The sequence below is a fragment of the Chlorocebus sabaeus genome, chromosome 16, assembly GCF_047675955.1.
Source record: "Chlorocebus sabaeus isolate Y175 chromosome 16, mChlSab1.0.hap1, whole genome shotgun sequence".
Classification (NCBI taxonomy): Eukaryota; Metazoa; Chordata; class Mammalia; order Primates; family Cercopithecidae; genus Chlorocebus; species Chlorocebus sabaeus.
Window position 1 is genome coordinate 15,699,230 of NC_132919.1, and position 24,463 is coordinate 15,723,692.

The window sequence follows — 24,463 nt, forward strand, 5'->3', positions numbered from 1 at the left end:
CCTGCCACCAGAGGTGGAGTCTACAGAAGCAGGCAGGCCTCCTTGAGCTGTGGTGGGCTCTACCCAGTTCGAGCTTCCTGGCCACTTTGTTTACCTACTCAAGCCTCAGCAATGGCGGGCACCCCTCCCCCATCCTTGCTGCCACCTTGCAGTTCAGTCTCAGACTGCTGTGCTAGCAATGAGCGAGGCTCCGTGGGTATGAGACCCTCCAAGCCAGGTGCGGGATATAATCTCCTGGTGTGCCATTTGCTAAGACCATTGGAAAAGCACAGTATTAGGGTGAGTATGACCCGATTGTCCAGGGGCCATCTGTCACAGCTTCCCTTGGGTAGGAAAGGGTATTTCCTGACCCCTTGCGCTTCCCAGGTGAGGTGATGCCTCGCCCTGCTTCGGCTTACACTTGGTGGGCTGCACCCACTGACCCTCACCCACTGTCCGACAAGCCCTAGTGAGATGAACCCAGTACCTCAGTTGGAAATGCAGAAATCACCTGTCTTCTGCGCTGCTGATGCTGAGAGCTGTAGACTGGAACTGTTCCTATTCGGCCATCTTGGAACCACCTCTCTGGCAGTATTTTTAATGACAGTTTTACTAAGTTGTAATTCATATAATTCATAAAGTATTCATTTCAGTGGTTTTTAAATATATCCCCAGATAACCATCACTGTGTGGAATTCCAGAACATTCCATCACCCTCAAAAAGAAGCCCCATACCCACTAGCAGTACTCAATTCCCCCACCTTATAGCCTCTGACAACCACTAATCTTTTCATCTCTATAGATTTGCCTATTGTAGACATTTCATATAAATGGAATGATATAATATATGGTCCTTTGAAACTGTCTTCTTTCATTTTAGCATAATGTTTTCAAGGCTTATGTGTGTTGTAGCCTGTGTCAGTACTGTATTCCTTTTTGTGGCCAAATAGTATTCCAGTTGTATGGATATAGCACATACTGCTTATCCATTTGTCAGTTGATGAGCATTTGAGTTGTTTCCACTTTGGGGCAATTAATAATGATGCTAATACATTTGTGTATATGTTTTTGTGTGAGCATATGTTTTCATTTCTCTTGGTATATACCTAGGGTTGGAATTTTGCTGGATCGTATGATAATTCTATGTTAAACCATTTGGGGAACTGTCAGATTGCTTTCCAAAGCAGCTGCGCCATATTACATTCCCACCAGCAATGTATGAGTGTTGCAATTGCTCAACAACACTTAATATTGTCTGGCTTTTTTTATTATAGACATCTCATTGGTTGTGAAGTGGTATTTTACTGTATCTTACGGATTTTATTTTCCCAATTACTAAGGACTTTGAGCATCTTCTCTTGAGCATACTTATTGGTCATTTGTATATCTCCTTTGGAGAAATGTCTATTCAAATCCTTTGACCATTTTTTAATTGGGTTATTTGTTTACATGTAAACACACATCCCTTTTCATATAAATGGTTTGTAAATATTTTCTCACATTCTTTGGTTGCCTTTTAGAGTTTTTAATGATGTCCCTGGAAGGACAGAAGTTTTTAATTTTGATGAAGTGCAAATGATCTGTTCTTGTCTTTTGTCTATTGTGGTTTTGGTGTCATATCTAATAATTCATTGCCAAATCAAAGGTCATGAAGATGTTCCTCTTTCGTTCTTACAGTTTTATAGTTTTGCTACTTACGTTTAGGTTTATAGTCCATTTTGAGTTAAGTTTTGTTTATGGTCTGAGGTAGAGATTCAACTTCATTCTTTGGCATGTGAATATTCAGTTGTCTCAGCACTGTTTGTTGAAAAGACCATTCTCTACTCATTGTCTTAGTACCCTTATTGAAAACCAACTGACCATTATAGTAGGGATTTATTCCTAGACTGTCAGTCCTATTCCATTGATGGAAATGTCTATCCTAATGTCAGTACCATACTGTCTTGAGCACTATAGCTTTGAAGTAAGTTTTGAAAGTATCTTTGAAGTAAGTTTTGAAATTAGGAGGTGTGAGTGCCTCAGCTTTCTTCTTTTTCAATATTGTTTTGAAAAACAAATTCATTTCCAAATGAATTTTAGGATCAGCTTTTCCATTTCAGAAAAAACAAGCCAGATGGAATTTACGTAAGTCTTGTGTTGAATCTGTTGATCAATTTGGAGAGTAATGCTATATTAGCAAGATTAAGTCTTCCATACTTCATCATGGGTTGTCCTCCCATTTATTTATGTATTCTTTAGTTTCTTTCAGTTTTGTAGTTTTATAGTTTTCAGTGTGCATGTTTTACGCATCTTTTATTAACTTCATTCCTGTTTTCTTATTTTTGCTGTTATAAATGATTTTTTTTCTTAATTTCTTTTTGAAGTAGTTATTGGTAGTGTATGCAAATAATTGACTTATACACACACATATAGATCTTGCATCCTGAATCTTGCTGAACTAGCTTATTAGTTCTAATAGAACTAAATTGTGTGTGTGTGTGTGCCTGGATTTCTTAGGGTTTTTTATATGCAAGATAACATTAACTATATAGAGAGATTGTATCATTTGCAAATAGAAATTTGCTTTGTCCTTTCCTATCTGGATACTCTGTATTTCTTTTCCTTTTCTAATTTCCCTTGCAAAAATGTAGAATATAATGTTGAATAGAAGTGAGAAGGAATGGCTGGACATGGTGGCCCATGCCTGTAATCCCAGCACTTTGGGAGCCTGAGGTGGGTGGCTCACTTGAGGACAGGAGTTTGAGACCAGCCTGGCCAACATTGTAAAACCCCGACTCTACTAAAAAATACAAAAATTAGCCAGGCGTGGTGGTGCAAACCTGTAATCCCAGCTACTTGGGAGGCTGAGATGGGAGGATCCCTTGAACTGGCAGGGTGGAGGTTGCATTGAACCGAAATTGCACCACTGTACTCCAACGTGGGTGATAAGCAAGATCCTGTATCCAAAAAAAAAAAAAAAGAGAAAAAGAAAAGTGAGAAGGGACATTGTTGTCCTGTTTATGATCACATTCAGCTATTCAGCTGTTTACCATTAAGTATGATGTTAGATGTAGTTTTTCACAGAGAGTCTTTATCGGATTGATGATGTTTGCTTCTATTTTTAGTTTGTTGAATTATGTCAAATGCATTTTTGAATCTATTAAGATGATTGTGCAGTTGTTCTTTATTCTATTGATTGATTTTTTGTATTACATGAAATACAAAACCTTGTATTCCTAAGATAATTTCCATTTGGCTGTAGTATATGCTGCATTTTATTTGTTGCTGAACCCACTTTGTTAGTATTTTGTTGAGAATTTTGTGTCTGTATTCATAAGGATACTGGTCTGTAGTGTTCTTCTGATGTCTTTGTCTAGTTTAGGTAATACTGGTCTCATAAAGTGGCTTTGGAATTGTTCCCTTCCATTTTTTGGAAGAGTTAGTGAAGGATTGGTATTAATTCTTCTTGAAATGTTTGGTATAATTCACATGAAGCCATTTGAACCCAGGCTTTTCTTTGTGGGAAGTTTTACTTGTTATGGATCTATCCAGATTTCCTGTTACACTGAGTCAGTTTTGGTAGTTAATGCTTTTCTAAGAATTTGTCCGGTTCATCTAAGTTCACATACCATTGTTCATAGTGTTCCTTTATAATCCTCTTATTTCTTTAAGGTCAGTAGTGATGTCTTCTTTTTCATTCTGATTTTAGGAATCTGTGTCTTCTCTCTTTTTTTCTTAATCCCTCTAGCTAATGGTTTGCCATTTTTTAATCTTTCTAAATAACCAACTTTTGCCTTTTTTATTTCCTCTGCTGTTTTTCTGTTCTCTATTTTATCTCCATTCTAATATTTATTATTTCCTTCCTTCTGCTTTCTAAAAAATTTAGTTCACTCTTCCTTCTCTAGCGCCTTAAGGTATAACTTTAGGTTATTGATTCCTTCTTTTTAAATTGTAGACATTTTATAGCTATAAATTTCCCTCTGAGCACTGCTTTCACTTTGTCCGGCTACTACTGTTGAATTATCTCTTTGCCCCTTCAATTTCATACATTTTTGCTTCCTATATTATGGGACTGTTTTGTTAGGTGAGTATATGTTTAAATTTGTTATGTTTTACTGATACACTTATTTCAATTATTATACTTTTCAACTCAAAAATTTCCATTTAGTGAAATATCATTCTCATAATTTCTTTTAAATCTTTATACATGGTTTTATTTAGGCCTTTGAACATACTTATAATAGCAGGCTTAATGTCTGTGTTTAATAAGTACAACATCTTGACTTCCTTGGAGGTAGTTTCCATTGATGCTTTATTTTTTACTGTGTGTGGGTCCATGCTTTCATGTTTCTTTGTGTGTTTTAATAATTTTTCGTTGAAAACCAGTTAGTTATTTTAAATAATATAATGTGGTAACTCTGGAAATCAGATTCTCCCCTCTTTAGGGTTTGTTGTTGCAGTCGTTGGTGGCACTGCTGCTATTTTTGTTTAGAAACTTTCCTGGACCAATCTGTAAAGTCTGTATTCTTTATCATGTATAGCCACTAAAATATCTGCTTGGTTAACATGGTGATTAGTTAATGATTAGACAGATTTCTTTATGTCTTAAACCAGTAAGTCTTCAGCAACTGCCAGAGGGATCTTTGTATGTGTTGGGCATACATTTTCCTCTTAGGCAGGCAGGTTACAGCTCTGCCTTAGTCACTTCTTGCTTGTACAGAGCCTCAAGGTGAACCATAGATGAGAGATTAGGGCCTTTTCAGGTTTTTCCTGGGGCTGAGTTCTTGGTGGAAAAAGAAAACAAAACCCACTATATTGGTTACAGTTTGAATTACACACATGTCAAGTGATTAGCAATAAAGTTTATGAACTCATCATCTCCTACATTTGCCATGTTTTATTATTAGCAGTATTATCTAAAACATGCTTCAAAAACCTAAAGGTTGAAAACGCCAAAGGGATATGTATACATAAGACATGTATGACAAGCATACATATCTAAGTGGTAGTAAAACACCCCAGAGGAAATCTTTCTTCTGATCTAGAACAGACCTTAGCCAGATATGATCTAAGTTGACTTCTTTGCCTGAGTAGTCAGCTACTCAGGGCTCTTAGTTTACTAGACCATAGATCAGAATGATTACAAGGTTACAAGCTGGAATTCTCAATACAGACTGCTTGGATTTGAATCTAGACTCTTTTGCTTCTTTGACCTTGGGCAAGACACCTAGCATCTCTGTGCCTCACTTTCCTTATTTGTAAATAGCACCTTCCTTATTGTGATGATTCATTCAATACATTATAAGCCCCTAGAGCAGTCTCTGATACTTGATAAGCATTATAGTCCCAGAAGTGGGAAGTAGTTTGAATCCCTTAAACCTATTGCCGTCTTAACCAGTTAACCCATGAACAATCACATTTCATCTGTAACCCTTCTCTCACTAATTATTTTGATACAAATACAAAACATTATATTATTTAATCTATTTTATTATATATCTCTGACAATTTTTAAAATTCTTAGTGTTATATAATATTACTATTATTACAGCTAAAAAAATGAACACTGAGCCTTTGTTTCACCAAATACTCATTTGGTATTTGTCTCCCCAGTTGATTCATATGGTGTAACTGGTTAATGCCGAGACCAGTTCAGCTGGGGAGACCCTAACCCAGTGGCGCTAGAGGAATTAAAGACACACACACAGAAATATAGAGGTGTGAAGTGGGAAATCAAGGGTCTCATGGCCTTCAGAGCTGACAGCCCCAAACAGAGATTTACCCACATATTTATTAACAACAAACCAGTCATTAGCATTGTTTCTATAGATATTAAATTAACTAAAAGTATCCCTTATGGGAAATGAAGGGATGGGCCAAATTAAAGGAATAGGTTGGGTAAGTTAACTGCAGCAGGAGCTTGTCCTTAAGGCACCGATTGCACATGCTATTGTTTGTGGCTTAAGAATGCCTTTAAGTGGTTTTCCACCCTGGGCGGGCCAGGTGTTCCTTGCCCTCATTCCAGTAAACCCACAACCTCCCAGCGTGGGCATTAGGGCCATTATGAACATGTTACAGTGCTGCAGAGATTTTGTTTATGGCCAGTTTTGGGGCCAGTTTATGGCCAGATTTTGGGGGGCTTGCTCCCAACATGTCCCCCTTCTTTGATTTGCAAAGAGATACAAACAAGGGCAGCTTTGTCACGGTGAGCTACTTCTTGCAGGAGTCGGGATCCACATCTGCCGACTATACACAGACAAACAACACAGGTTAAAAAAACAATCATCATTGAAATTACAGAGCTTCCAAGTGTTTTTATCCATTTTAATGTGTTACTAGCTGCTAATTTGTCTGCAGCTCCTTTAAGCACTCCAGTTCCTGGCATTAAGGTCAGGTGTGCCTGGGATGCTTTAAATACTTGTTCTTTTAATTTTGCTGTATCTAAAAACAAGTTTGTAGAGTGTCCTTCTAGATGCTTTTTTATTCTTTCCCAAATTTTGATCTTATTAAGAGCATTTAATAGTTTCCACAAATCCTTATGTTTAGCTCCTACAATGGGCCATATCATTTGAGGTTGAGGTGCCACTGTACCATCATGATTCCAGATCATAGGAACTCTTGCCATACTTCTTATCATTTCTACCATCTGACCATTTTGTTCAGATCATCTGAACATAGTGTGGCCGTGGCACGCAGACTGAGAGGTGCAAATCAAGCTAAACATCCCCTTAGGGGACCAATTAATAATAATTCCATAGGAATCATTGTGCAGCACCTCTGCCTGTTCTGCAATGCAATCTTCCTAAACAAGTACGTTCATTTTTTCTAACTGGGTCCAATCCTGTTTACAAATAGGTTTTTGAGGGTGGTATGCCTCAATTATAGGAGCAGATTTGTTATGGTGAATACTGAGATCAGAAAACATGTGTAACTGTGTCATAGAGTGATTGCATCCAGGCATTATTGCCAGCCAAGATTGATAAATATGCCCAATAAGTATAATTGTTCTCTGTGTCAGCCCTTATTGAAGGAATACTCATGGCAGTGGTGATAACCACTATCATAGCTACCATTAAATTATTCATTGCGACTGGTTGTCCCGCTTTCCTCAGGTTTTCTTCCACCATCTATGACAGCTTCTTCATCTGTCCCCAGGTGGGTGGCTGTGTTTGACAGGTGACATGACAGTTGGGGTCCTCCTCAGCATCAGCCTAGACATGGCTACAACTGGGGGGGTCCTCAGGATCCTCCCAGAGTCTCTTCCTCGGCATCTGGCTCTTAATAAGGTGTCAGGTGTCTTGATGGTATCCACATCAGCTGTTGATTTTGGCCTGGAGAAACACAAGCATAACCTCTACCCCAAGTTATTATTTTACCTATTTCCCAACTTTTTGTTATTGGATCTCTCCATCAAACTAGTAGTTTTGCTTCTGTCTTTGCAGCTGGTTTCTGTAGATGCTGTTCAGCTGCTGATAACACCTGGCCTTTGGGCACGCTCAACAAATTTAAAGTTAATAATGCTAGATTCAGTTGCATTTGTGGGGTTCTGTATTATCTGTCTCCCCCTTTCTGCCTTTGCAACTGCTATTTAAGGGACAGATTCTTTCTTTCCACTATGGCTTGTCCTTGAGAATTGTGTGGGATACCAGTAATGTGTTTAATATTCCACATAGAGAAAAATGTAGCTAGAGCTTGGCTAGTATAGCCTGGGGCATTATCTGTTTTAATAGAAGCTGGAATGCCCATCACCTCAAAACACTGCAAAAGGTGAAGTTTAACACAGGCAGAAGACTCTCCTCATTGGCATGTAGCCCAGACAAAGTAAGAAAAATTGTCCACACATACATGTACATAAGCTAGTCTCCCAAACGAGGGAACATGTGTGACATCCATTTGCCAAAGAGAGTTAGGTTCCAGTCCTTGAGGATTAACTCCTCCTATAAAAGATGAGGAATGTACCATTTGGCAAGTTGGGCATCGCTGGATAATAGCTTTAGCTTCTTGCCAGGTAATGCTGTATCTGCATTTGAGACTAGAGGCATTTACACGGGTTAAATTGTGAAAGTGTCTAGAATTAGATATTGCATTAGCAACTAGGTGGTCAGCCATTTGATTCCCTTCAGTCAAAGGTCCTGGAAGAGGTGTATGAGCCGTGATGTCAGCGATGTAACAAGGGTGCATTCTACTCCTAACTGCTGTTTGTAATTGGGTAAATAAAGTCATCAGTTGTTCATCTGTGTGAAATCCATAACTGAGCATTTTCAGTTAACTGTGAGGAATGAACCACGTATGAAGAATCAGAAATCACATTAATAGGCATATCAAAAGCAGTCAATACCTCAATTACAGCTACAAGCTCCACTTTTTGACCTGATGTATAGGGCATCTGAAACACTTTGCTTTTTAAGCCAAAATAAGAAGCTTTACCATTACTAGACCCATCTGCAAAACAATGAAAACACTTATCAGGCTGCAGGTTGTTTACTTCAGGAATTGTAAATGCAAACCATTTACAGTCTTGCTCAGCTAAAGGGATAGTAAAGAAACAGTCTTTTAAATCTGTGACTATTAAAGGCCAACCTTTTGGAATTATAGCAGGAGAAGGCAATCCTGGCTGTAATGCTCCCATAGGTTGTATAACTGAATTGATGGCTCTTAAATCAGTTAACATTCTCCATTTACCTGATTTTTTTCTTAATTACGAAAACTGGAGAATTCCAAAGGAAAAATGTTGGAGCTATGCGCCCATTTTCTAATTGTTCAGTAACTAATTTCTCTAAAACCTCTAGTTTCTCTTTACTTAGCGGCCATTGTTCTATCCAAATTGGCTTATCTGTTAACCATTTTAAAGGTATAGGTTCTGGAAGCTTAACAATGGCTGCCATCAAAAATGATATCCTAATGTTTGGCAAGAACTTTTTAAACATTGCAAAATTTTTTTCTAGTCCCGTACCAGGGACATACCCCATTTCATGCATCATATGTTGATTTTGGGGACTATATAATTGTTCTGGAATTAGAACTTGTGCTCCCCATTGGTGTAATAAATCTCTTCCCCATAAATTTATAGGTACAGAAGTTATAATTGGTTGAATAGTCCCAGGTTGTCCATCAGTCCCTTCACAATGCAAAATATAATTACTTTGATATACTTCGGCGGCTGTACCAGCTCCAACTATGTTAAATTGAGCAGGTTGAATTGGCCATGCTGACGGCCAGTGCTATAGAGAAATGATTGAAATGTCCACTCCTGTATCTACCAAACCTTTAAATTTCTTTCCCTGAATAGTTATTTCACAGGTAGGGCGTTTATCAGTAATTTGATTTATCCAATAAGCTGCTTTGCCTTGTTTATTTGTGCTTCCAAATCCTCTTGTTTAATTTTACTTTTTCCCATTCCCACATATGGCACAGTCAGGAGCTGTGCTATATGCTCTCCTGGCTCTGCTTTCCAGGGAACAGAAGTAGCTATAACGATTTGAATTTCCCCATTGTAATCTGAATCAATGACTCCTGTATGTATTTGTACCCCTTTTAAACTTAAACTGGACCTTCCTAAAAGTAATCCTCTTGTCCCCCCAGCAAGGGTCCACAGACTCCTGTTGGGACCTTTTGTGGGGGTTCCCCAGGCAGAAGGCTTACAGCTTTTGTGCAGCGTAAATCTACTGTGGCACCACCAGCTGTGGCGGAGGACAGACATTGTACAAGGGTGAGGGAATGACCTGAGCTGGAAATGCCCCGGTTTAGAAGGGGACCCAGGACAGGCCCCTCATGGCATTTCCCAAAATCGAGTTCCCTTCTTTATCAAACTTAGAGTGACATTGATTAGCCCAATGTTTTCCTTTTTCACATTTTGGACATATTTCAGGATCAGCAGTTTTCTTTTTTCCCCTATCTGGTAGCCTGACTTGCTGATTTTTTCTATATTCTTTTTTAGTATGGCCATGCTTCCCACAGTTAAAACAAGCTCCAGGAAATGGAGTATTTCCTTTATCCACTCTCGGTCCTGCCGTTGCCTGTGCCGACAGAGTAGCTTTATGCACATTACCTCCGATACCATCACAGTCCTTGATATAATCAACTACATGTGCTTTCCCTCTGATAGGTCGCAGAGCAGCCTGGCAATCAGGATTAGCATTGTCGAAAGCTAGTAAGGTAACTGCAACACTATATCCTGAGCAGCCAAATCTGCAATCATCTTTTTAAAAGACTCCTGTAACTGAGCTGCAAAATCAACGTATTTCTCTTTGTCCCTGTTTTATAGCACTAAAGGAAGGGTATTGTTCTCCACCTGAAGTGATTTTTTCCCACGCTCTAATGCACACTCTGCTAAGCTGTTCTATGGCATCATCCTGCATGACCACTTGTGCATCTCAGCCAGCCCAGCCGCCAATCCCCAAAAGTTGGTCTGCAGTTATATTAATTTGAGGTTGGGCCTGGGCATTGTGAGCAGCCTGAATGTAAGCTTCATTTGCGTACCGAGTTTTACATTGTAAGAACAGGAGTTCTTACAATGTGAGCAGGAGATGTACAATGTAAGCAGGAGATGTTCTTACAACGTAAGCAGGAGAATGCTGCTTTACATTGTAAGAGCAGGAGTTAGACAAGTTCCAGTAAGAGCGTCCCAGTCAGTAGGTATCATCTGACTGGAAACAGCAACATTCTTTAACAGTCCCAATACAAAAGGAGAACCTGGTCCATACTGATTTATAGCTTATTGAAATTCTTTGAGTGATTTAAAAGGGAAAGGCTCAAATGTAACTGTAATATTTCCCTGTTGATCTGGGGGGTGTATTCGAACAGGGAATTGCCAAGCCTCTAAATCACCCTCTCGTCTAGCTTGCTGAATTCCTGCCTGAATAGAACTAAGAGCAGTTGCTCAAGGTGCTGCTCAAACAGTCACTGGGGCAACTACTTTTTACCCACTGTCCTCCAGAAAAGAAAGATCTGGAGGGTCTTTTTCTTCAAAATAATGTTGAAGGGGTGCAGAAGGGTAGGGATGAACCTCTCCCTCCTTTGCTGCTTTAGCTTTAACTGCAAATAAACATGCTCTGTAACCTCTTCTGTTATTTTGCCATGCTCTCCTTCCTCCTCATCATCAGTGTGAAAAAGTTCCCAGGTGAAACGAACTAGACCCCACACTTGTCCTATTGTTACCCTGACGCTTCTGAGCTCCCCTTCTTACTCACCACGGGGATTGCTTTAAGAGTACTCGGGTGTCCTCCAGCTTAGTTTTTCCATTCCAACCATCGCTCCAGCGACCCTTCGACCTGGTTTCGAGCCCCCACGAATGGACACCACTTGCCGAGACCAGCTCGGTCAGGGAGACCCTAACCCAGCAGTGCTGGAGGGTTTAAAGACACACACACAGAAATATAGAGGTGTGAAGTGGGAAATCAGGGGTCTCACAGCCTTCAGAGCTGAGACCCCCGAACAGAGATTTACCCACATATTTATTAACAGCAAACCAGTCGTAAGCGTTGTTTCTATAGATATTAAATTAACTAAAAGTATCCCTTATGGGAAACGAAGGGATGGTCTGAATTAAAGGAATAGATTGGGTTAGTTAACTGCAGCAGGAGTTTGTCGTGAAAGCACAGATCGCTCATGCTGTTGTTTGTGGCTTAAGAACACCTTTAAGCAGTTTTCCACCCTGGGCAGGCCAGGTGTTCCTTGCCCTCATTCCAGTAAACCCACAACCTTCCAGCGCGGGCGTTAGGGCCATTCTGAACATGTTACAGTGCTGCAGAGATTTTGTTTATGGCCAGTTTTGGGGCCAGTTTATGGCCAGATTTTGGGGGACTTGCTCCCAGCAGGTTAATATGCCTCTTAGGTCACTTTTAATGCAGAAGTTTCCCCCTCTTTCTTTTACCGCTTTGTAACTGTTTATTAAAGAAACCAGGTTATTGGTGCTTTAGAGCTATGTTGTCTAATACAGAAGCCACTAGCCACATGTGACAGTGGACCACCTGAAACATGACTAGTGCGAATTGAGATGGTCTGTCAAATTAAAACACACACCAGATTTCAAAGACAGTATGATAAGATAACGTAAACTGTCTCATTAAGAGTTTTTATATTGATGCATTTTGAAATAACATTTTATATATTTGGATTAAATAAAACATTATTAAAACTAATTTTACTTGTTTCTTTTTGTTTTTAATGTGGCTACTAGAAAATATAAAATCACCTATATGGCTTGCTTTTTATTTTTATTGGACAGCATTAATTTAGAATTTCACAAGATATGGATTTTACTGATTACATCCCCATGGAATTATTTAACATGCCCCTCTGCCCCTATCTGTATTGCTTTTAAATTGTTTGTTAGATCCTTGATCAGATTCAGAGTTTGATGTTTTTTGTTTATTTTTTTTTTTTAAGCAGGGTCTCTTTGTTGACCTCCTGGGCTCAAGGGCTCCTCCCATATAAGCCTCCCAAGTAGTCGGGACCACAGGCACGCACCAGCATGTCCAGCTAATTTATTCTATTTTATTTTTTGTAGAGATGGGGTCTTCCTATGTTGCCTAGACTGGTCTTGAACTCCTGGGCTCAAATGACCGTCCTGTCTTGGCCTCACAAAGTGCTGGGATTACAGACATGAGTTACTGCACCCGGCTGAGATTTTGATTTTTTTAAATATTTTCAGCAATGTCATTTCATATTGCTGGTATATACCACCAGAAGACGTACACCATCAAACTGAGGCCTTTCTTTTATGTTAGCAGCTGCTGATGGTTCTTGGCCAGGCGCGGTGGCTCAAGCCTGTAATCCCAGCACTTTGGGAGGCCGAGACGGGTGGATCACGAGGTCAGGAGATCAAGACAATCCTGGCTAACACGGTGAAACCCCGTCTCTACTAAAAAATACAAAAAACTAGCCGGGCGAGGTGGCGGGCGCCTGTAGTCCCAGCTACTCAGGAGGCTGAGGTAGGAGAATGGCGTGAACCCGGGAGGCGGAGCTTGCAGTGAGCTGAGATCCCGCCACTGCACTCCAGCCTGGGCGACAGAGTGAGACTCCGTCTCAAAAAAAAAAAAAAAAAAAAAAGATATAAATATAAATGCATTACTTATCTATGGGTATATGATCAGTGTTGTTAGTTTGGGCTGGAAATTGCAGTTGCTCTGCCTGTCAGCGCCACACAGATGGGAAAATCCCGGCTCATAATTCCTGAGCACTCTCTACCCTGTATGCCCCTGCCACAATCAGGTGAGTCCCTTGTGCCCCTATAGACACTAAAACGTCCCAATAGGATCCCAGAGGGCAAGAGTCAGAGAGGGGACATGCACAATGTCTCAGCATCTCTTTGCCTGACTTCTGAAGAACACAAGTGTGGACAGACTCCAATTAGTACAAAGAGAGAAAATCACAGCTGACACTACAGCCATCTTCTGGGGTTATAACCGAGAGTGAACTGAAGCAGAGATTCCAGGGCAGCATGCCGCTTATTTGCAAGAGGAAGTTGTACAAGTAAGTGCACTTTTCCGTGGGGTTTGACATGGGGCAAAAAAGGGCAGACAGTTTCACGGTACTCAGTAGAGGAAGTGGTTTATGTAGAAAAGTGAAAGTCAAACAACTCTATGTTTCCACAGCTGAGATGTCAGAGAAGCCTAGGAAAAACAAAATTCCCCCAAAGAGGTCACGTTCCAATTGTGTTTTAGTCCAAAGAAAATGACTTAAAATACTCATTGGATTAAAATATCTGGGTAGTGCCAGGCGTGGTAGCTCACACCTGTAATCTCAGCACTTTGGGAGGTTGAGGTAGGTGGATCACTTGAGTTCAGGAGTTTGAGACCAGCCTGGCCAACATGGTGAAATCCTGTCTCTACTACAAATACAAAAGTAGCCGGGTGTGGTGGTGCATGTCTGTAATCCTAGCTACTCGGCAGGCTGAGTACCAACCCAGGGTTACTGGGTAGGATTAAGTAAGCAAATGTAGCAGGAGAATCGCTTGAACCCGGGAGACAAAGGTTGCAGTGAGCTGTGATCGCACCACTGCACTCCAGCTTGGGCAATAGAGTGAGACTGTGTCTCCAAAAATAAATAAATAAATAAATAAATAAATTATCTGGGAAGTATGAGGTGAACCCAATTGTGGAAAATGAGGGGGAAAGGAGAGGATTTGTGAGATTTAAAAAGCATGGGGACAGTCTGAAATATTTATGAATCATGGAAAGATGGTTCGATTATCAAGGCATAGTAGGATGCCACATATTTATATTTATTTAGAAACAGCCATTGGGAATTTAGTTAACACTGTAATTAGACTGGGTCAGTAACCTAATCATGTGCTCTGACAGATGCAGCCTTGGGGAGGGGAGATATTTGGAGTCATCTGGGGTTGGGCTTGAACAGCTTGACCTTTCCCTGTGAAGAAAGAACATTAGAATTGTTGGCTCTGCCCTGTATGTGCTGAAATGAGTGTCAGTGAAGCTGTGCACTGAAAATAAGGAGAGGTGGGGACTGGTGTTTGGGATGTGGGGTCAAAGCACTGGAGGTCCCCCTGTGGTGGGAGAAAGTGGGCTTGGGGAGTAATTGTGTGAACAGGCTGAAAGAAGCCGGGCTGTGGGAAGAGGCAGTCTTTATAACCATTCATCTGAGAGGGGAAATATCCTGGTAAGAGCTGGCTCTGGCACCTACCCCTCAAGATGAGCATGGTTAGGAATCTGAGATTCAGAGAGAACAGAGCTAGTTTCAGTTTCAACCTTGTTTATTTTTTAGGCATTTAATTTTGTTATTGAGCCCAGAGTTCCAGACTAGCCTGGGCAACATAGAAAGACCCCATCTCTATAGAAAAGAAAGAAAATTGTTTCTATCTCCAATCCAATGGTGAAATTAGGATGTCTATAATCTCTTCTTAACATCCTGGATCATACATTATTGCAGAGCTAGTTTGGTCACATTACTTGTCATAAGGAACCAATCCATAAACAACTGGGTAGGATTAAGTAAGCAAATGCATGTAAATCTCATTTTATATACACTGTTGATTACATTGAGACCTTAGGTAAGGTCTCAATGAATACTACTAGACTTTTTTCTCTTTTTAGGACTTAAGGGTGAAACGGTCATAATGCTGCCTCTGTTCATGACACATTGTCATTATTTGTCCATGCAATGTCTTTATTGTTTTAGGTGGTCCTCTACAGTTCACACATTTTCATCTGTGTGTGTTATGAGATACAGGGATATTGCTGTGGCTGCTTGTTACTATGCAGAAGTCCAGCTACCATCTCACCAGAACATAGTGAGTCAACCAACCTTCCCTAAACTCTGATTTTATAAGCCTGTCTCCCCTATGGGCCTTGTGGGTCACAACAGCAGCATAATGACATAGGCGCCCCTGCTTCTCTTATGTGCTAGATTTATGTCATGAGAATTGCTGAATGTGCAACATGGAATGAGTCATGACACTGTTCCATCCCACCAATAACAGATTCCAGTGTTGCCTGGCCAAGTGTCCAAGGCCATATGGGGCATAGCTAGGATGGAGGTGCTGATGCTGCCTGAATCCCAGAGGTGGAGGGGCCAAGATGACTGAAGGCAGGTTACACAGAGGGTGGGGCGTGGGTACTGCAGGGAGGGGTGGGAGACTCTAAAGGACTGGATGGGTGTTGGAGAACCAGTGCTCATGCACCTAAACAAGAATAAGCAAATGAGAAATTCCAGATGGTATCTGCAGTTGTGGAGTCAGGAATCCCCATGTGACCACTCTGAGGGGTTCCTAGGATTTGGTGTCAGAGGAGGAATGAAATTAATACCTCTGGACACAAGGTCTAATGAGAGTATAAACCCTCTGACTTTCATTTCATTATCTGTAAACTGACTATGTGACTACCTCCATGTGAGCAGCAGTGGCGGGAGCCTTCTCACCTTTGACCCTGGGAAGGGAGCCCCCTCCCTCACCCCCACTGTGTGTGTGAGATCGCTCTGCATGTGCACATGGGTGGAGATGGGATAGGGTCACTCTCAGGTGAATGTCGGGGGGTTCATGACTGGTGTACCTGAAAAAAGATGGTATTGCACGGTTTTTTGTTTTTTGTTTTCCTCAGCTTCATCTGCTTAGTTATTGAACTGTCCCTGAGTGTGAAAAATAAATCCACTCACTGTTTCTCTTGCTTCATCTTAATTAGAAACGAAGACTAGGCTGGATGCGGTGGCTCATGCATGTAGTCCCAGCACTTTGGGAGGCCAAGGCGGGGGGATCACGAGGTCAGGAGTTTGAGACCAGCCTGGCCAATATGGTGAAATAGAGTCTCTACTAAAAATACAAAAATTAGCCGGGTGTGGTGGTGCATACCTGTAGTCCCAGTTACTCGGGAGGCTGAGGCAGAAGAATCACTTGAACCTGGGAGGTGGAGTTGCAGTGAGCTGAGATCCCGCCACCATACTCTAGCCCGGGCGACAGAGCAAGAGCCCATCTCAAAAACAAACAAACAAAAAGACTAATTTGACCACGGCCTCCTTTTGAGATCATTCTTTTGCCAGACTCCTCTGACATCTCAGGCTGTCTTCAAACCTGTCTACGAACACTCCTTGCTGGTGTCCTGTGCAAAGCCCCCCTGAACAGTATCAGGGAACATTCTGAGACCCAGTCCCTGTCCCTGTGTGCCCCTTTCACTATAGCTGCCTTGGAAACCTCCTGCCTGTCTTCAGTTGCTGCAGCAATTTCTCCTATCATTATCTTGATGATGATGGCATCTGAAAGCTCCATCTAGATTTCATTTGAGGCACAGTCTGTGCGTGTTATAGGCACTTAAGATGTAATACATTTCAAACTGAGGCCCTCAACTTCCTCCCCGAATAAAAAGTTACATGTCCTCTTATCTCCACCTTCAGATAATGGCTCCACTAGTACCCAGTCATGAATCTCTGACATGGCCTCTCAAAACCACCGTCAAGCATAGCTGTGATCTCTACACGGAGCGCCACAATCATCATTCACTTCCACACCAGCACCCAGACAGTATTCCCACCCCGCACTCACACTGCTCAGTGCCAGTTTAAATGTCAATTTTTCAGATGATACAATAGTTGGCATTTAAAAAACCAAACCAAACAATAATGTCTCAATGTCCAAAACTGACGAACACATTTTGCTTAGTTCTTTCCCAAATGTGGAAGTGGATCTGATATATATTTTCTCCCTCTGCTTCCCAACATGTTCTGATACATAATTTTTAGCGATACCAGTCATAATGGGGGTCCCGCAAAAGAAGTTTTTGTAAGCTGAAATTAATTGACAGCTATTTAAGACTGTCACTGTGCCATGAGGAATTGTTGGACATGTTCAAATGAAAATGAGATAAGCTAAGAAGTGTATTTTAACGATGTTATTGATAAGTTTGCTTTCATTAAAGCCAGGAAGGCAAATGTATTCAAACTTTCCTTGGGTACAAACTATTTAAAGTTAAAATGATGTGAGTTTTAACATACTCACTTTACAGTTTCTTATGTTTTTAAACTACTTTCACGTTGCAGCAAAAACGAACCTTAAAGGCTTCATAGAGGCCGGTCCACGGGAGGGGAACGCCCGTCTCGCGGTCCCGTCGGGCTCACAGGGACGGAGCGGCCTGGGATTCCGCCCACCCCTTCCCGCCGACAGCGCTTCCTCCTCCTGGGAGGGTCTGGGGACTTCTCCCAGAAGCCGCCACCTCGCGCGAGGACACCGGGCGTTCCCGCTTCCTGCGGGAGGGAACTGGCTTGGGGCCCTGCCGGGCACCGCACGCGAGTGAGGCAGAAACCCACGCACCATGCAGAAAGCCCAGAAAAATGTCCCTGGAGAAGCCGGGGAACAGCTCCCTCCACAGCTGTCAGGGCCCGAACAGGCTGTTGCCTCACGGAGGTCTCCGCCCCAGGTTGTCACGAAGCCGCCACCACGCCTCCCCCGGGTCCTGAGGGAACCCAGCGCTCTGCCTCATTGCACACAAGGCAGTCCGCAGGCGAAACATGCTTGCGCGCTGGCAAGTCCGCCAGGGCGGGTTCGCGCGCCCTCTTGCGGCCCTCTCGGCGCAGTGCAGGGAGCTTTGCGTTTTAGGGACTTGTGCTCCCTCAGGCCATCCTCTATTGTGTTTTGGTATTTTGGTTTGGAACTCCTGACCTCAGGCGATCCACCCGCCTCGGCCTCCCAAAGTGCTGGGATTACAGGCGTGAGCCACCATGCCTGGCCCTGGCCATCCTCTTTAGTTACTGAACTTCAGATTATTCAAAGCCATCATACTCCACTCAAGGGCTTCAGAATATTCTCTAGTATTCTCCAACACACATGGAACACTCTCCAGATTAGACCGTAAATTAGGTCACAAAGCAAGTCTCAATCAGTTTTAAAAGACTGAAGTAATACAATATTTTCTATAACCACAATATAAGGAAACATTAACAGAAGGAAAACTGGAACATTCACAAATATGTGAGAATTAAACAACACTCTTAAACAACCAATGGTCAAAGAAAAAATAACATGGGAAATTGGAAAATACTATGAGACAAATGAAAATGAAACATAACATACCAAAACTATGAGAATCAGTGAAAGCAGTTTCAAAGGGAAAATTTTACGAGTAAACATTTACCTTTAAAAACCAGAGATACCCGCCAGGCGCGGTGGCTCACGCCTGTAATCCCAGCACTTTGGGAGGCCGAGGCGGGCGGATCACGAGGTCAGGAGATCAAGACCATCCTGGCTAACGTAGGGAAACCCCATCTCTACTAAAAATACAAAAAATTAGCTGGGCGTGGTGGTGGGCGCCTGTAGTTCCAGCTACTCAGCAGGCTGAGGCAGGAGAATGGTGTGAACCCAGGAGGGGAAGCTTGCAGTGAGCCAAGATCGCGCCACTCACACTCTAGCCTGGCGGACAGAGCAAGACTCCGTCTCAAAAAAAAAAAAAAAAAAAAGATATCAGGTAAATAACCTAACTTTACACCTTAAAGAGCTGGATAAAGAAGAGAAAACAAAACCCAAAGTTAGGAGAAGGAAATGCCATAGTTTAAATGTGTCCTCCAATGTCCATGTGTGGGAAACTTAATCTCCAGTGTAACAGGGGTAAGAGGTAAGACCTTTAAGAAGTGATTAGGCCATGAGGACTCTGTCCTCATGAGTGGATTAATGCCATTATTAAGGGAGTGTATTCGTTACAAAAGGACAAGTTCAGCACTGTCTTGCTCTCTCTCTTCCCTTTTCTTGACCCTTCTGCCTTGTGCCATGGGATAACATAGCAAGAAGGCCCTCACAAGATGTTGGCACCTTGATCTTGGACTTCTCAGCCTCCAGAACTATAAGATAAATTTCTGATTTTTGAAAAATAAATTATGCAGTCTGTGGTATTTTGTTGTAGAAGCACAAATGGACTAAGACAGAAGGACATAATAAAGATTAGAGCATAGTTAAACAAAATAGGGGATAGAAAAATAGGGAAAAATCAACAAAACCCAAGGCTGGTCCTTTGAAAAGGGCAAGCTCTCTTCTCACCCCACACACCCTTTCCCCAACACATGGGCACATATACAACTGCCACTGTGTCTCAGCCCAACGATATCCACCCGGACTCCAACCCAGGCCGTCCCACCTCTGCGTCAGCCCTCAAAAGGCTTTCAGCACAGGCTTGTTGATCTTGTTAAATGAAAACGTGTTTAACAAACTGGGATTGCAAAATCAGGTTGATTTATAGAGTAAAATGCTACCTGTGGCTAGGGCCTTCCAGGGCTTTGTGCACACATGTATGGATGCCACAGCTCCCTGAAGCCACATAGCTGGAGACAAGAGCCAATCAGGTTCATCTGGTCAGGCGGGCAGCAGCAGGTGTTCCTGAAACCCTGCTCCTGAGACTCCTTAGCTCCAACACAGAAAGTCTGGCCAAACTGGTCTACCTTGGATGGAGCCCCTCACCTACTCTGGGTCCTTACTCTCAAGTCCTTCCCAGACCTAGGGTATGAAAGGCCAGAGTCAGACCCAACACCTGCCCTGGTGTGGAGACTGCCCCACCAAGAGGCCCTTCCTTTCCATTCTATACCCTCCACCTTTACAGCAAAGACGCCATTCCTCAGCCGCATAAGCGGCAATGTCCCCACATTCCCAGCCATGGTCAGCTTCTTAAAACACAGGAGCCAACCTTCTCCATAGCCTCAGGGGAGGAGAGCATGCAGGACCCTACAGATGCTCCACTTTAGGGCATGTGACAGAAGGTGATCGGGACAGAGCTCAGCTCTGTACTGATTCTTTGTGAATGGCTTGGTGCTCTCCGTCTGGTGATAAGTGAGTTCTCACACTGTTGGTTCTCATGAGAACTGACTGTTGGAAAGAGCCTGGACCTCCTCGCTAGCCATGTGGTGCCAGCTCCCCGTCTCCTTCTGTCATGAGTGGAAGCAGCCTGAGGCCCTCAGCAGAAGCAGATGCTGGCTCCATGGTCCTTGGAAAGCCTGAAGAGCCATGGGCCAAATAAGTCTCTTTTCTTTATAAATTACCTGCTTCAGACATTCCTTTTTAGCAACACAGACGGACTGCGGGGGGAGAGTGACCCAGCCACACATCCAGGCTTCTCCCCAGCTTGCTTTCCTTCCTTCCTTCCTTCCTTCCTCCCTCCCTCCCTTCCTTCCTTCCTTCCTTCCTTCCTTCCTTCCTTCCTTTCCTTTCTTTCCTTTCCTTTCTTTTCTTCCTTTCTTTCTTTCCTTTCTTTCCTTTCTTTCTTTCCTTTCTTTCTTTCCTTTCTTTCCTTTCTTTCTTTCCTTTCTTTCTTTCCTTTCTTTCTTTCCTTTCTTTCCTTTCTTTCCTTCCTTCCTTTCCTTCCTTCCTTTCCTTCCTTCCTCCCTTCCTTCCTTCCTTCCTTCCTTCCTTCCTTCCTTCCTTCCTTCCTTCCTTCCTTCCTTCCTTCCTTCCTTCCTTTCTTTCTTTTCTTTCTTTTCTTTCTTTTCTTTCTTTTCTTTCTTTCTTCTTTGACAGAGTCTCGCTCTGTCACCCAGGCTGGAGTGCAGTGCTGTGATCTTGGCTCAGTGCAACCTCCACCTCTGGGGTTCAAGCAATTCTCTGCCTCAGCCTCCCGAGTAGCTGGGATTACAGATGCCTGCTGCCATGCCTGGCTAATTTTTTTGTATTTTTAGTAGAGACGGGGTTTCACCAAGTTGGCCAGGCTGGCCTTCAATTCCTGACCTCGTGATCCACCTGCCTCTCAAAGTGCTGGGATTATAGGCGTGAGCCACTGCGCTCAGCCCTCCCCAGCTTTCTAAAGAGGGACCTGGGCTCCTCCCCTCTGCAGCTGTGGGTATTTAGGCCAGGCATCTTGGCAGGCATTAAACCAGTATCAAACCCATCAGGGGTTTCCCCCATGAGGTTTCAGCCCTTCAAGAGACTTAACACTCATATTGAAATTTAATCCCTAATGCGGCAGTGTTGAGAGGTGGGCCTTTAAGAGGTGATTTGGGTCATGAGGGCACTGCTTATGAATTAAGGGATTAGTGGGTTAATGGATCAATGGGTTATCATGGGAGTGGCATTAGTGACTTTATGAGGAGGAAGAGAGACCTGAGCTGGCACCATCGGCCCCCTTGCCACGTGATGCCCTGTGCTGTCTCAGGATGCTGCAGAGTCCCCACCAGCAAGAAGTCCCCACCAGCAGCCCCTTGGCCTTGGACTTCTCAGACTCCATAATTTTAAGAAACAAAAGCCTTTTGTTTATAAATTACGTAGCTTCAGGTATTCTGTTACAAGCAACAGAAAACAGACTAAGACAGCCGAACTACTAAGCACCCAGAATGCTCTGACATCATGGGCCAGCAAGTGTGGCCAGGGGAACCCAGGCACACATTTGGACAGAGCCCAAAGGGACAGAGGATAAAAGATAAAAGGGGCAGGACTCTGAGTTGGAGACAGTCCTGGGGCTGGGCTGACTGACCTCGCTTCATCAAGAGGGCAGGTTCTTGTTGCCTGGAAACTGATTTTAGGGCAACACAGGATTTTCACCCTTTGCCTACAGGTCACTGCAAGATGAGCGCATCAATAAAGGCTGAAGATCACAACCGGTGCTGAGTTTCTGAATATCAAGCATGTAGACCTCAGGAACCATCGGGTCACCGTCTCAATAGGTTCTTTTAGCATCCAGGGATGCCTTAAAGCCCCTTGGTGCAAGGCAAATGCATTTATTGATTCATAAAATGTTCAGATTAGTACTTTTCAAGAAAGGAACATTTTGAGGAAGAGCCCCTTTTATGGGGTTCTCTGTGCTGTCATGCTGTGCAGTAACTCATCTGCCTGGGGTGAGGGTGGTGGCAGAGTGGAGGAAGCCACTACTGTTATCAGGGACTCGACTCGGGGTCCACTTGATCCTAATCCTGTTGGGGAGAGCCTTGACCTCTGACCTCCCAGGCGGGGTCGGAGGATTCTGGTGAACTAATTCTGTGTAAAACCCTCACAGGCCTGCCCCCGCCCTTTCCCAAAGTGCCCGACTGTGGGAAGGACTCTTCCTGCATCCAAGGAGTGCTGTCCCCTCCTGAAAGGGAGTCTCCACTATCCGTGCTTCAGGCTTTCGCCTTCTACAGTAGAATTTGTGCCCTGGGCTGCACCTCTCCTCTCAGTTGGCCTTTCTGCTTGTGTGGACTCACAAAGAGCGCAGGAAGAAGGACGAGGCCCACCAGGTGTGTTGCAGGGGGGCGGCCTTGCTCTGTGCTCCATCCAGCGCCTTGTTCACCCCCAGGCGCCTGGGCGTTTCGGTTTCTTCTGGCTCACATGGGTCATGCAGGGACCGCAGGCTGCTGTTCATTGGATTTGGCAGGAATGTTATCACCCTGGGCTTTGGGGAAACCTCTTCTGCCAGCCCCCTATGGTTGTGCTTTGGCTTCCTGATTTTGCCAGGCCTGTTCCACTCCCACGGCTTTACCATCTGTGCCACCATCTTGGCACAACTATGCAATGACTACCGCCATGAGATGCTGAATCTTACTACCTCTTTGTAAGGCATTTACTTACTACCCCTTACTACCTCCTTGTAAGGCATTTCCTGAGGGCTCAGCTGGGGAAGGGCGGGCAATGTGAGCCCACGGGCGTCCTCAAGTCCTCTCACCCTGGGTTCTGCCCCCAACCCTGGGTTCTGGGTTCTTCTCATCAGAAGTTGGTCTTCTGCTGCCCTTGCTATGAGGCCAGTCAAGGGAGGAGTCTCGGTTCTCCAATCACAGGTGCCTTCTCTTGAACCCCAGTTTCTGAGAGCCTGGACCCATCTTTGGCGAGTCCCAGGGCAATTAGAGCAGTTCGGACCTTTCCAAAGGAGCACCCAGCAGCGCCTGATCCTTGCTGAGCATGGTGGGGAATGGAGGAGTGTGGTAGTGATCTGAGGACCAGAGTTGCTCTGGGGACTCGGCAACTGTCCCATCTCCTCTTTGAGCCTCTGGGGTATGGCGGCCGATTGAGAACCTCCCATCTCTCTGGCTGACTGCCTCTCTCTGTCTCCACAGAAGAATCATGCCGACCTTGTTGAAACCATCATCCAGGTGCTCTGGAGGCAGCACCTGCCTGGACCAGAGGAAGCTCAGCCATGAGCCCAGCCTCCATGGCTCCCTGCTTGGGATCCAAGTGCTTCCACACTGCACCCCTGGTGGTCAAGGTAAAGATGAGGGTGTTCCTCGACCTGGGGGGGGCACTGAGAGGGAAGGCCAAGGGAGCACTGAGACTCAGCAGTGTGCCCTGTTTAAAGGCAACTGGGGGAATGGCGGTGAAGCACAATGATCTGGTACTGGACTGGACAGAAGTGTGTGCCCAGCGACAGGGCACTTCTCTGAGCTCCAGCTGCTGCCTCTGGAGGGTACGAGACAGAAGCAAGGTGTGCTGCACTGAGCACACACAGATCATGTATGAGGTTGCAGAGAGTTTTTGAAAGTTTTTCCTTGTTTTTGTGAACTGGGGGACTCAAAATTTTTACCTATGGTTTTTACTGGCCATTATTTAGGTGCTCTAATGTTCACCAAAATTCTTGTCTCATTTCCTCCATAAAGCCATTTGCCCATAACTGTTAATGCATTCTTTGGTATCCATTTTTGTTTTCATTTTTAATTTTCTTTGAGAATAAGACTGAAAGTACCTCAAGAGAAAAATACAAAGAAATTTTAAGATGACAGCACCTAAGGATGCATGAACAATAGGATATTATGCAATGCAAAGTTTTCAAGCATAAGAATATTACAGTGGACACTAATATACTCTATAACCAGATTCATCTGGACTGATTTATTATCTGTGCACACTTAAGGTCTCTTTTCCTTTTTTTCTGTCTGTACACAAAGACACACGTACAAACATATATGTGCACATGATATTTTTTCTCCCAACCATTTGAGGCTATTTAAATACTTCAGCATGTTTTTACTAACAATGGAGATATCCTACTACACAACCACTTTACAATTATCAGCTACTATATTAGGGTTCTGCAGAGAGACAGAACTCATAGGATAGAGAGATACAGATAATAGGTATAGATATAGATACATGAAAGGGGATTTATTAGGGGAATTGGCTCACGTG

At 43.4% G+C, this 24,463-nt stretch overlaps 1 protein-coding gene across 1 annotated transcript in view; it reads left to right on the forward strand.

Annotated features, from left to right (window-relative positions):
• The window catches only part of LOC119623627 (uncharacterized), a 57,243-nt gene that overhangs the window by 24,848 nt on the left and 7,932 nt on the right, over positions 1 to 24,463 (forward strand). Inside the window, exons 8-10 of the mRNA XM_073005375.1 lie at positions 15,097 to 15,208; positions 22,365 to 22,584; positions 23,398 to 23,546. Of these exons, the coding sequence (XP_072861476.1) occupies positions 15,097 to 15,208; positions 22,365 to 22,584; positions 23,398 to 23,546 (481 nt within the window). The remainder of the gene's footprint in view (positions 1 to 15,096; positions 15,209 to 22,364; positions 22,585 to 23,397; positions 23,547 to 24,463) is intronic.